The 14259-nt window shown below is 34.1% G+C and overlaps 1 protein-coding gene across 1 annotated transcript in view; it reads right to left on the reverse strand.

Moving 5' to 3' along the window:
- The window catches only part of LOC114064379 (CUB and sushi domain-containing protein 1), a gene marked incomplete at both ends in the record, with an annotated part of 349288 nt that overhangs the window by 17421 nt on the left and 317608 nt on the right, over positions 1-14259 (reverse strand). The window contains one exon of the mRNA XM_027897375.1: positions 6895-7080. Coding sequence (XP_027753176.1) covers positions 6895-7080 — 186 coding nt within the window. The remainder of the gene's footprint in view (positions 1-6894; positions 7081-14259) is intronic.

A 14259-nucleotide genomic window follows, 5' to 3' on the forward strand; every position in this document is an offset into this window, starting at 1 on the left:
ACCCAGGGAAGTAGTCACAGAACCAAGCCTGCCTGACTTCAAGCAGCATTTGGACAATACTCTCAGGTACATGGTGTGACTCGTGGGGTGTCCTCCTCAGGACCAGGAGTTGGACTTGATGATTCTGATTCATCTCAGCATATTCTGTGATTCTATATTTGTTATTGAAAACATGAGAAAATTATTCACTAAGCAAAATGTCTACTATATTAACAGTGGCAATGACCAAATGAATATAACAAGGTCTTTTTAACTCCAACAACTAAAATCTAACAAAAATTTGTGCAATATAAGTTTTAAATCTTCATAATGATTTTTTGTAATTTAGTTATTCTTTTTACTTTCTCTTCTTGTCAACAAACACATTGCACTATCAATATTTTGTAAAAATCTACAACCCAAAAGACTGACTCTTCTCTTTTACTGAGTTATCCTGTCTGCAAGCTTTTGCTTGTCTTTCTTCAGTGTTGTATGAGCAAGAAAAAGATATTTAATTCTCTTCAAAAATATCTGGAATATTATAACCCTGAATGTAATTATTCTTTTCAAAGAGGAAAAAAAGATAAGTACTATGTATATGATGGAAAAAATATCTCAATTACAGAAACTTGCTATTATTATTTTCAAGTACAATAGCACATGATAATTGATTGCCATTCTTCAGCTGGTAGTTAACAACCACAAAGAAAGAGAAAGGGTGTTTTGGTCTTACTATATGGTGAACTTCATGCAATAAAGTGAATTGCATTTTTCAGATATACCCCTTTGACTAAATTCACTATTAGATTAAAAATGAATCAAGAATAAGGTGAAGTCATGTATTATGTTTGAGAGACTAGTGTGGCTTAAATTCACAGAATTAGTAAAATTAGAAGACAGTAGCAAACCAAGTAATCCTATATACCACAGAATGTAAGAACAAAGACCTAAGAACAAAATAGGATCACTTGAGCAAGCTGATAGTGTTAGTATACTAATAGAGACCAGAGTGCAAAAAAATTAAGTGGTTCTTGTTGGTCAATATATTTAAACAGGAAAGGCTTCAAAACCTCAAAATAGATAAATATGTGGTATTCAGTGTCAGTCTGTCAACCCAGTCAGCTATGTCAAGCCAATCTGTTATCAGTCTAACGTATCTGGACTAATTAAAAATGGCTAAACTAATTACCAGTTTTACTACAATTCCCTGAATAAGTACTCCATGTTACATACCAAACCTTGACAAAATACTCCAAAAATTAATTACTGACCTTAGAGTTTATTAAATAAAATATGATGAGAATTATTGTATATGGTGTTCTGAATGTCTTAGCAAATAAAAAATACCAGGACAACATCTATGAGTTGGTGGTGAATTTTTACTTGTTTATATTAGCAAATTTCTTTCTGCATTTATACTACAACTGATGTTTTCTTCTCAAACTACTTATGATTCATAGTTCTATAGCTAGAGATTGTATAGACATATTGAAAATTATAAAAATGGCTAATAAAATTTATAATCAATTTTCAGTTGATTCCTAGAAAAAAATCAATGTCTCAATCATCACTCTTATAGCTCAGCACATCATACCTTCCAAAAAAATCTGCAGTGAAATCTGCAATGTGCAGATTATACAAAGGTGCCATTAGCAGTTCTTTAAAATATTTGATATTAGATGAAGTAGCATAAACTAATGAAGGACCCAATTCAAATCTGTGAATGAGTATATTAAAGGAATAGTACAAAAGAGCAATGAAATTATGCAGTTTAGGGACTATTTTAGCCAATTAATCACGATCTTGCAATAAGTGAACACATTCACTCTTCTGATCTTATGAAGAAAAACATGGAAGCAAATCATAACATTTGCTGTCATTATTTTTTCACCCCCTGTCACAACAGTTGAAGTCAGGTCCCTAGATCTGGTCAAAAAGCACAGATAGTTCACAGAACTGAAAGTTCTGATTTGTATTATCCAGATCCTACTTTAAAGTTGTTTTTTGCATATTTCTTAAAGCAGCCTTAGGCCTCCAAGTACCATATGGAACAAAAAAGGTTGTACTACCATTAATTTCAAGTTTTCAGGTACCTGCAAAGCATTTTACTAAAGGTCTAGCAAAACTATAAAACTGGCCATTAATCATAATTATAATATTCTCAAGAATTTCCATTAGACATTTTCTAGCACACAAAAATGCCTGTACTAAAAAAGACGTTTCCTGCTGGCCTAGAGAACATTTCTTTTTGTGTTGCTTTGTCATGTATAAAGTAATGCTTGACTTGTAAAATAGTTATGTGCCAATGTTCACCCTAGCCTTTCTAAAAGTGTCATACATATTTAAACTCTCCCTAGTGCAAACACTGGGACTGTATCATATCTCAAACTAACAGAATTTTGTAGTACTGGAATGTAGTGTTTCTCAAAGCTAACTCATTCCTAGGTTTGTTTTCATGGAAAATGAATTTTGGAACAAGGAATTACAAATTTTCTAAGAGCATTGAAGGTTACATACTGAATAAAGAAGAAAGTTCTCTTTTGCTTCAGACCAGGCTTAATATGACCTCCTTCACTGACTAAGTTCTCGTACCAATTTTTTCTGTAGTTTCTTCCTATCACATATTGAATTTTTTAGTACTGGCACAGTGTGGCACAACTCATACTTTCTAATTCATTCAACTCCTAAGAACAGCTATATAATATTCAGAGAAAAAATAAACTGTCTGTTCATTCAAGCTATTAACAGACATCAGCTAAGAGGTTCTTGAGAGAACCCAAGGTGTCCACAAAATCAAAACCCCCAAGGAAATAAATTTAGTGACTCCCAAAAAGATAACTATTCTTGTCTGCCATTTTTGCACATGAAATGTAGGTAGTCCAAGTCACAAGGACATTCAGAAAAAAATGTATAGTACTTTTGTTTTCATCTCTATCAGTTTAAAAAGTTTATGCCTGAAGCAAAAAAAAAAAAAAAATTGTCCAAGGGGAAATTGGAAAATCACTGCTAGAATTCTGAAAAATCTAGATTTCTGAATCAGAGGAATTCCATAGCAGAAGGATAAAGATATACATGAGAAAAAAATCCACATGGTGAAAAAAATTAAAAAAACATAAATGAAAAATGTAAAAACCAAAGTAGTGTGTGAGATTATTTCCATCAAAACATTGATTCAAGCAACACCTTTAGATGACTCTGTTTCATTACAAAATAGTTACAGATACTGTTCCAGTTTCTCTATTCAGTAAACAACTTAGATATTCAAATGCAGCTTTGGCTTGAATTTAGTGAACAACACATCTAAATTTTGCATGAACAGCTAAGTTCTTTTCTGTTTCCATTTTTCAGTCTCTGTTTTGGAAGACCTTATTGTTCTGCATTTCATGACATATATTCTGAAGAAAGTAAGAAACTAATTAATAGGAATAATAATTTTCACTGATTAGTCACAAACAAAATTGAATTATCATGCTATAAGGATGCAATTTTATATAATAATAGCAAGGGATTATATCATCCAAAGGAAAGGAATGAAATTTCATTTGTGTTCTTTTCCCTTTTTGACTTGTCACTGCAAGAATGAGCATCTATATTTCCATTGCAGCAGACAAAATTGAAGTCATACATGATGAAATGGAATAGAAAAAAATTTCGAAGAGACTGTCATCTTTTTCTTGTTAATTTTAGAAATATTGAATCTTATGACTTTTCAAAAGAGTACTTTACAGGCATATAAAATTCTGATGATTGGTAAAACAGTTTTTCTCAGGTAACTATAGTTACAACTTAAACCCTTAAATTTCTAATGATGCCTATACATTCTTTCCTTTCTTCTTGAGCATTATCCAAATTATATTAACTGGGGTAAAAGGTATTAAGGGCAGTTTATGCGGCATACAGTAAGGAGAGAATCATGGAAGAACTGGTGCTTATCTGTAGCTTGAGACCAAAGCGGTTTATTTTATTCAGATATCTTGGATATATCTATATCTTTTGAATGGGATTTTTTTGTAACTGTATATCAAACTCAATTCTCTCACTAGAAGTAATGTACTAATTTATAAGTTTCAGTTGAAATTCTTTGCACTGTATTCATATGTATAATGGTCACTCTCTAATGATTTATTGGCCTGATTTAAAGCTCTAGGGCCCCCCAACTGAAAAAGGATGTGGACCTGTTGGACTGAGTCCAGCGGAGGGCCATGAAGATGATCAGAGGTCTGGAGCCCCTCTCCTATGAACACAGGCTGAGAGTATCGGGATTGCTCAGCCTGGAGAAGAGGAGGCTCCTGAGAGACCTTAGAGCAACTTCCAGTACCTAAAGGAGGCCGACAAGAGAGTTGGAGAGGGACTTTTCACAAGGGCATGTAGTGACAGGACAAGGGGGACTCCTTCAGACTGAAAGAGGGTAAGTTTAAATTAGAAATAAATTCATCATTACGAGGGTGGTGAGGCACAGAAACAGGTTTCCCAGAAAAGCTGTGGGTGCCCCAGCCCTGGAAATGTTTCAGATGAGACTGGACTGGGCTTTTAGCAACCTGGTGTAGTGGAGGGTGTTCCTGTCCATGGCAGGGGGGTTGGAACTAGATGATCTTCATGGTTCCTTCCAACCTGAACAATTATATGATTCTACAATTCTATGAAGTAACAATCCAGATAGACATCTGTTCCCTTCATCATAGGCTAGGGATATCCATACAGAATAACTGAGGCAAGATACCTATTTGTCATTCAGTTAAGCTTTCTTAATAGATATCTGTCAACTTGTATTTCTTATAATTAAATTCCATAGCCTAATATTCATGATCCATCTGTGTCTTGCTGTATGACCATCACGAATCTTATTTTCCATGCTTCAAATCTGACGCAAATGCTTTTAATGAAAAGAAAGGAGTTTCAAACATCTGCCTCAGGCATTATGTTGTCAGAGATACTTTGCAAAACAAAATGCATGGATTTCAACCTTCATTTTAATACACATGGGAATAAAACGGACTCATTTATTTACCATTTACCTTTCTGTGCTTTCTTTGTTTCTCATCAAGTTAGAGATGTTTCTATTTCTGGAGACTAAATACATTTATCTTTACAGCAGTGACAGTGAAAAAAACAGGTTTTTATGCAGATTGTGTAAGCTTTTCTGCACTTTGCAAGTAAGAAATCTTGGGTAAAGAATGCATGCCTTCAAATAGAAATCCATTTTGGAAATATTGACCATAAATTGTCATGTATCACTAGCACTTTAATTTAGCACTTCTGAATTTCGAAGTAATGGGATTCAAACTAAATAAATTTTTAGAAAAGGAAAAGAGAAGAGAAAGAAGAGATTAAAGTGTTATATATATTTTATTAGGAGAGTATAAATATTAAACAAAGCTTTTCAATGTTGAAAATCCTAATTTTAATGAGGTGTTTTTTTTTTACAGGGTAGTCATTGCCTGGTAAAGTTTGGTCTTTTCAATAATACAAGGTTTTTGGTATGTGTTTTTGTTAATTTGTTGGTTTTTGGTTTTGGTTTTTGCGGGATTTTGTTGGTTTTGTTGTTTGTTTTGGTTTTGTTTTGGTTTGGTTTTTTTTGTCTTGTTTTTTTTGTTTGTTTTTTTTTCTTTCCTGCACTGCAGATATAGTGTTATTAATTCAGTATGTTTCATCCCCAGTTAGTTTATCTGGCCTCTTCCCTCAAAAGAGTCTGCTGACATTTTTGCTGATTAATCATTCAAGTTATGTGCTTTGTATCTTGTCAAATTTTCTGAGAGAATGAAGCTCAGTTCCATACACTGGAGCACTGCCTTCCCTCTGCACATAGCTCTGAACTCAGAGCATGTCTGTGTCATCACAGCTGGTTTTGAATAATCCTTTTTATGTACCCTGGAATTGCTGTGGAAAGTTTTAGGCACTACCCTTCAAGAAAGGTGTAGATCAACTGGAGATTTTCCATAGGAAAATAATGAAAAGCCGTGTTCTAAAAAGTATGAAGGAAGAGCGAGAATGAATCACAGCAAGACAGATCTGTACAGAAGTGACTAAATGTATTGGATTCAGGAGTCGTGATGTTGTCAGGGGTGGGGCAGGAGCTCCAGGGGTGGCCTTTTTGAGGTCGGTTCCAAAGGACCCACCACAGGACACAGCTGAGCCCATCAGACATGATGGTGGCACATCTGGGAAACTGTGTTTAGGAAAGGGTAAAATTCTGCACAGGCAGAGAAAGAAGGAAAAAAAAAGTCAGAGTGGCAGAGGGAACACCAATGTCATGGGAGAAGGAGATGTTCCAGATACCAGAGCTGGTGTTCTGCTGCTGCCCACTCTCAAAAAATTTACATGTAGTATTACAGTAATTATTAAATTTGAGATTACATCCTAGTCAGTATTTCAAGTCACATTGAAGTCAAGATCACTTAATTATTGCTTTGATGCAGGACAAAGACAGGTAGTGGAAGCCCAACGCAAATGAGAGGCCATGTCATGTGGTAGAGGAGTCTGCACTACATTAGCTAATTCTGAGAGAAGGCAAAAATGTAGACTGAAAGATTCTTACTCACTTTCATTATCTACGCTAATGATATTTTAAGAAATAATTTTTGCTTTTATTACTTTAGAAGTGATATTAAACAAAATTACAATTGGCCATTGTAACTGTGAAAATGAAGAAGGGCACATTATTCATAATAAGAAAATATACAGGAAATTGAATTGTCTAACAATTTTAATTGAGATTTTTGGAAGAAGATAAACAAGGATTTTTTAATTAAACAAATTTATAGGCCTCTTCTATTTTATCACATGCTCAGTAATGATACATTCCTGAATGGCCACTTCATGGCATATATATACATAAAATCAAAACCAACATCACCAGCAAAGACTTTCCTGGGAAAGATCAAGGGAAATATTATTGAGAAATACATGCCCACTTACATTTGCAAACAGGCGGCCTCCCTTTGTTGCTCCATAATCCATCTTCTTGACACACTGCTGTTGCTTGTTGAGTAGATTCTAGCTTGAAGCCCTCATTACATTCATATATCAATCTACTGCCCAAAGTGAATTCATTACCTATAACTGAACCATTCCCAGGGGAGTCAGGAATACCACAAGACACAGCTGAAAAACAAAAAAAAGGAAAGAAAAAGATAAAGAATGGGAAATTTATCATATATATTTTTAAAATATCATCCCACAACTGAAATAAGAAACATGGGTTAGTAATTTTGGCATATCCCATTCATAACAACTGAAATTAATTTTCCATGATATTTACAACTCTCCAGTAAATGGAATAGTATTTAAAACACGGATAAAAATTTAGAAGTGCATCTAATATAGATAAAAAAATGAAAAATAATTATTTAGCTTAAGCAAATCACTGTAGAGAGAGAATTTTCAACAGAGACTAAGGGCAATTCGCTTGGGAAAAAATCGAGGATGTGTCTAAAGTAATTTGGTCCAAGAAGCAATGAACTGGACAATTCTTAAATGCTTTCTAATAGTCTGCTTCCATTCTCTCAGAGTTTCTTTCAGTCCTGCACTACTATAAACAAAACTTCATATTTGTTTGTTCCATATATATATTAAACAATGTTATTTAAGAATTCAATTTAATTTTTTTTTGTCTAATGAGAAAAGAACCTGAATAAATGACTAGACAAGAAAGAGTTCCACTTATGGGCATTATTCAGATGTTTCAACAGTTATTTACATACTTGACTAATCCAGTTCAGTATGCCAAATATTATGTGAATCCAAGCTTACTAATTTTTCACATCATGAAGGAAATTACTTACTGAATAATTTTCACTCTTTTTTTTGCACCTTCTGAATTTAACTGTAGATGTTCTTTCACGCTCACAAAATTTAATTTGCTATCAACTTAGTGAAGTTTGAGTAGCACCTAGTGTGGGGTTTGGGGCTTATTTATTATTTATTTATTTATTTAACCAGAGTTCATTTAATAGCATCTCATAATATAAATTTTAGGGCAGAGTATAATTATAAAATTATCTATTTCAATCGCTTTTAGGAAAGGTCTCCAAGTCAAGATTGTCTTCTGCCATCTGACGTCTCAGGTCCCTTGCTTTTGGTAATGAAAAAAAGCAACTCTTTAGTACAAATATTTTTTTAAAATTTATTTTAATGCTATGCTTTATTTGAAAGCAGTTATTTATGTACAGATACTTTAGGTCCAGGTCCTTGAATAAGACACTAAAGCTGGTAAAAATTTCATGTTTGCCCTGTGGATCTTCTGAAGGGAAAGTCATGATATTGTCTTTGCTTAAGGGATGTTACTTGCTGCAAAATAGCAACTTGGAGCACAGTATCCATAAAATTATTACAATCAATCTGTTTAATGAGTTCATATAAACCAATATGTGTATGTGTGCCCAGAATCACTAGCTGATCTGTGATTGGCATCCAGTTTGCTGTTCTTCAGTAAATACACGGAACAAAATACAGCTTTAAAGCTTTCATTTCTAAGTATTTATGAATAAGAAGAATTTTACAAATGAAAATGTCTTTCCCTTATATACAATCAATTGTAAGAAGCAAATTAATAATTTAGTATTTTAATAAGTATATTTTAAAAGGAGAAAGCGCAGCCTTTGTCTGAAATATGTTAAACAGAGATGAAGATAAGTTTTTTGTCTTAAATCTAGTTTTTATCACCATTTATCCAATTCAATATAAATTATTAATTTCACAACATATCATCATGTTATCATAAACACTACTCACAAATTTGCTTGCAGTGTTCCCAAGTTTTCACATTTTTTGCATTTAAATTAAATACAACAAAGTATTTTTCATCTGATTATAATGAGAAGAAGTAACCATTATAAAATGATGAATTATTAGTTCATTTGAGTTATTCCTTCCATCTAGAATCTCTCAAATTGCTAAAAGAAGTAAAACTGGAGGAATGTTCTACAATAAGCTGCTTTCTTAGTAACATAACTCTTTAGAATTTTTTGCATCTTAACCAGCAACATTTTTATCAAAATTGAGTATATCTCCATCAATGGGTAGGGGCTGAGCCTTTTCCCACTGGAAGGAGTAGCAGTGGGACAGAGAAGGTAGAGACAGGTGATAAGGAAAGTGTTCTTGAGGCACTCACTTACCACTTTTAATCGTGTTAGAGAAAATGGAGAAGGGAAAGAATGAAAGCAAGTTCTGCAGCTTCTGGGAGAAGGCCTTTGTATCAGAAGTCTTTTCTCACTATGGTACCAGAGCAGGAGATATCTTTTCAGGGCTCTGGTGTACTCAAAACAGTCAGTATAGCTGCACCTGGCAAATTCTCTATCTATTGCCCTAAAAACCAGTTTAATCCTTTATATACAACTAGAACCCACTCTGACCTTGTCTCACATAAGCAGAATTTTTTACTTGCAAAAAGTTTGTTTGTCTTGCTGAATTGACAGAAAGTTAAATGGTCACTCTGTTTTAGTACATCATAAAAATGCAATTGCATTTTCCAAGTCACATGACTCAAGTCATAGTTACTGTGAAAGGCTTCAGTGTCCCCAGAGCTGTGCACTATGTCCCCTTGTCCTAACAAGCCTTACAATTATCTTCTGTCTTGTGGCAACGTATCTGAATGCTTGATGTACAAGGCGTTTAGGTTAAGATTTAGCTTCTTGTCAACATTTTCAGGTCTCCTTTCTCATATCAAAACAATAAACTCTGTGTTAAGTGTGCATACATTTATTTGTACATAAAAAAAATTCAAAACAATGAGTCTATCCACCCATCCATGTATGTGTTCATCAGTACACACAGGTGGACCTTAGTCTATTTCCCTCTAAACACTCCAAACATGAATTAACTTCAAATAGCTTAGCTGAACAAGAAGATTTTAATATGTCATTTGAAAACAGAAGAACCCCCTCAATTGAGGTCTGTTTAGCTCATTTTAGAAGTAAATGATTCTGTTAGCATTTGCTCTTCACCTTTGGCAATAACCCTTCTAGAGAGTCACTGAAAAGTTCAAGACCGAGTAGCTCTTACAGACAAGTTATTTTAAGGAATAAAAGATGTACAATGTCTGGTCACACCCAGATGGGCCTCTTAGTTATGTCAGGTCTGATGTGATGCCCAGTATTCTAAAGCATCTCAAAATCTATACTTACCTGTCACAGTTCAGCACTTTCTCCTCAGTGTGTACCTCAGCCCTCTACTGTCTCTTTTATTTCCTCAGTTGCTGCTGAATCTTCTTCTGCTACATTGTCAGGCTGCTCTCACTGCTGCTTTAGCTACTATTCATAAAAGCAGTTTGGTACTGTTCCTGTCACAGTCTTATCTGTTTATTTGTTGTTTGTTTCTCTTCCTGAAACTGGGATTGAAAAAAAATATTCCTGCTGCTACTAATTTACTGAGGCTGCTAATGGCTTTTAGAACAGCAGTGTCCAAACAAAACCTATCAGCAAGGACAGTTTGACTAAACAGTAAGTACTCTGACACTTAAAGTAAAGTTAGCTGAAGTCAACTGACTGAAATGGCATGTTGTCTTTGGACCGTGGCAACAACGTCACTACTGTGTTACAACCAAGCTCTCAGCTGCTCATATGACTGTAAAACAATAAAAAATTGGTGTGAGAAAATATTCTGACTTGAGGAACTGTCAAACTACTTCTTAGGTCAATGATTAGATAAGACTGACAGGTTCCAGCTGGGAGATGTGCATTCAGAGTGTGAAAAATATAACTCAAACTTAATTGTATCTATCAATTTGCACAGCAGAAAAATTTGGTTCTTCCAATGCAAGCGGAAAAGCCTTTTATGACCTAGAAACTGAGATGCAGTTTTAATTGCTCTTTCATGTTCCACATGTCATACTTGCATTTATTCCTTATCAAAACCTGTAAATTTAAGGTTTGTGGCAAGTCTTTACCTTTAAAATATCTGTGTACCTGTATGCCTTTAAAGCAGACAAATTCATTGCAAACAGAAATGAAGCTGGAGATTGCATTACAGTCAGACATTGAGTTTATTTCCATGCACTAGAAAATCCCTAAAGTCAATCCACAAGCTTTTATCATTCAGTGATCTGTTTCTGGCATTGAACATAGTGCTGAGAAAAGCATTTAAATACACTAAAATTGAAGATAGAAACAGAGAAGTCCCTAAAAGTAGAATTTGAAACAAAAAACATACTGAGTGGCTTACGTATACAATATCCAATCAAAAACACTGGAGAGAGCCATGCCAATTCTTAGACTTGGATACACACAGAAATAACAAAGAAAGTGAGAACAGGGTTGTGGGTGTAAAAACCCCTGTTCTGAGTGGTTATCTACTCTATTCTCCTATCACAAGTCAAAATTATACTTGATCAATGTTCATCTAATTTGTTTTTGAAAGACCTCCAATAATGAAACTTCCACATTCTCCACGGGCAATCTATTTCAGTATTTCACTAGCTGCTCTGAGAAAAGAAGAAAAAAAAAAAAAAGGAAAAAAACCTTAAGATCCTGTTAAAGTAAGCTTAGCTGTAATTCCTTTATCTAGAAAAAACATAAATTAATTATTTAATTCCTCTTTTGAACTACTTTTAGCATATTAGAAGAATGTTATGAAGTTCCCCCTTAAACTTCTGGGCTTTTATAGTTCAGAGTAATATATTTATCTTGCTGCTTTTTATTTTGAAATACAATCATTGCTTTATAAGAGGAAACTGGGATTTGGCATCTTTAAGTTACGTTACTTACCTCACATTTTTATTTTAAGACTGTGTGCTAAGAGGGACATTTTTTGCATAATAACATTTACAAAAAGGGTAAAAGGCACGAGTTTAATTCCATGATCAAAACCACCAAACAACTAATTTTATGAAGAAGAAGTTTGGAGGTCCCAGAATCATGAATCTTGTCCAAATTGCAAATGAATATTTTCAAGCCCATTTGCCCAGGGCAGACATAGAACACAGCCAGGGTCCTGGAATAACAGCAAAAAGTACAAGGATCTCTAGCTCCACAATGTGCATGTAAGCATTTCAGCAAGCACAGAGGGACCCATAAAGACAGGCTTTGAAATATCAACATTTTAAGCAGGAAATGTTGGCATAAGCTATATTTTTATCATGACCCGGTCATAAGTATTGAGCCTTTCCAAGTAGCTACAATCCAGATGAGAACTTCTGTAAAGTAATACCTCCAGTTTTCTTTTATAAACCTACCAGGGAGTAACTCAAATGGTGAAGAGCAGCCAAGGGTTTTTCAAGGCTCTTTAAAATTATATTTGTAATGAGTGGGAGAAATCAGGAAGAACCCAGTCAAAAACTGAGCCCAGCAGATGAATGGATGGTATAAAGAGGGTATTTGCTCATGCCTGTCAGACAAACATACTCTTACACTCTCGCTGGTACCATGTCTCAGCCTCCAGATATCTGCAGCCCAGCACTGCTGATCCATATAGACCCCGAAATTTGATTTCAGTTTTTTATTCTAACTGCTCTTCTTGCCAAACTTTTCTCTTATCATCTCTTCATCCCTGAGCCTAGCCTTCTTTTCCTACTCTCCCCCAGCATGGAAACCTCTCCACGAGCAAAGGAGTGGCTAAGATGATATATGTGGTTGCTCTATGGTATATGGCATCATTACTGGGGGTTATACTATTTCCTCTTAGGAGCTGCTTTCTTCTTAGCAGCTACTTACTGTTATATAACAGAATAGAATATATAATAGAATTGTTATTTTCTGTCCTTATAAACATTTTGAATGTAGTATGACTCATGTTTCTCTTTTTCTTTCACAGATGAAATAAAAGCAATAACAGTAAGTTCTAATTTCCCAGACAGGAGTCAAGTTCTTTATACAGTGTTCAGGACATTATTACAGGCATTCAGAGAAGACTGGAATTGAAAAATATCTTCTGACCCTATCAGATTAACTCATATTAAATGTGTTCATATTAAAATTAGATGGTATAATAAATATGCAAAAAATAATTCCCCTTTTTGATAACATGATCAAATCTAATTTCAAACATTAATTTTGACACAGTCAAGTTATTAATTACAAAGGTAACCCTGCAGGACTAGTTTTACAGAAATTTCATCTTCATCAAAGATCCTGTAATGAAATCCATGAGCTGGACAAAATGTGTAATTTTAACTAATTTTCAAAGGGAAAGTATGTATTTGCATAACATATACTAAATAAATTTAAAAATATACTCTCCATTTCAGAGTTTAGGGAAAAATATGTGCCTTATCCAGATATACAAGTTGGAATAATTGTGCCAGAATGGTAAAGTGACATATTAAAATGAGGAATCCTACATTTGCAAGAAATTTATAATAAAAATTATACATCCTATCTTACAAATATTTTTTCTCCTGCTGTTTACAGAAATCTACATACCCCCAGCTACTTATTTTGTTGAAATTGTAAATACAGTTTAAAATAAGGAAAAAAGGTATTTATGAACATGCTACATTGCTAAAATTTCACAGCTCTTTCTTGCATCCACAGACAAAATAAGGACAGACACACTGAAGTATTTTATGATTGTCTTGAGTCTGCTTAAGTTTTATTAGGAATCTATTCCTTTCTGGGACTCCTCAACCCGTGGTTTTCCATGATCAAATCCTGGGACCTCATGCCAAGTCCTGCACACATCTGTACATTTTACCTCTTACTTTCTGTGAATTATTATATGTTGTCCTTGAATAGGGAGAATTTTTTCTTAAATTGTTCAAAGAACTATTTTATCCATTATTCAGAACTCTTCACACACATCATTATGTTTGGATATAATTTTCAAAGTTAGAATGGCAAATTCTAAATCCTTTCTTTGCCATTGGTATAAAAATGTGAACATAAAAACTAGAAATGTGAAAGAAAACTAGAAAAAAACTTAAAAATTAGGCAATTTTTTTAAAAGTTATTTTTTTTAAGGATTCTGAAGAGTTTGATCATATTTTCATCATACAGAACTCTGCTATTTGGTTGAACAATAGTGGTAGTAGCAGTATCAGGTTAATATTGATATACAAGCAGTAGAAACACAGGGGTTACAGCTCCATAGAATTTCTGACAGTTGAAGAATCATGATATCTTAAATTCTGAAGAAAAGTATGATGTAGGGCCTCCTAAATTTTATGGCCCCAACTGCCCCAGTCTACACACAGAATACTGTCTCTATCCTCACATGCTCCAAGTACCTCAGTTCCAGAGTAAGATATCAAAACTTCAGTACCTTTTTAGAAAAGACACCTACTGGCTAGTCAGCAAAAAAACTCCCAAAATTTGTGACAGTATTGACCAGATCAGCTACAATGTACTTTAG

The sequence above is a fragment of the Empidonax traillii genome, unplaced genomic scaffold, assembly GCF_003031625.1.
Source record: "Empidonax traillii isolate 1590-97213 ecotype Southwest subspecies unplaced genomic scaffold, ASM303162v1 scaffold539:size425684, whole genome shotgun sequence".
Taxonomy (NCBI): domain Eukaryota; kingdom Metazoa; phylum Chordata; class Aves; order Passeriformes; family Tyrannidae; genus Empidonax; species Empidonax traillii.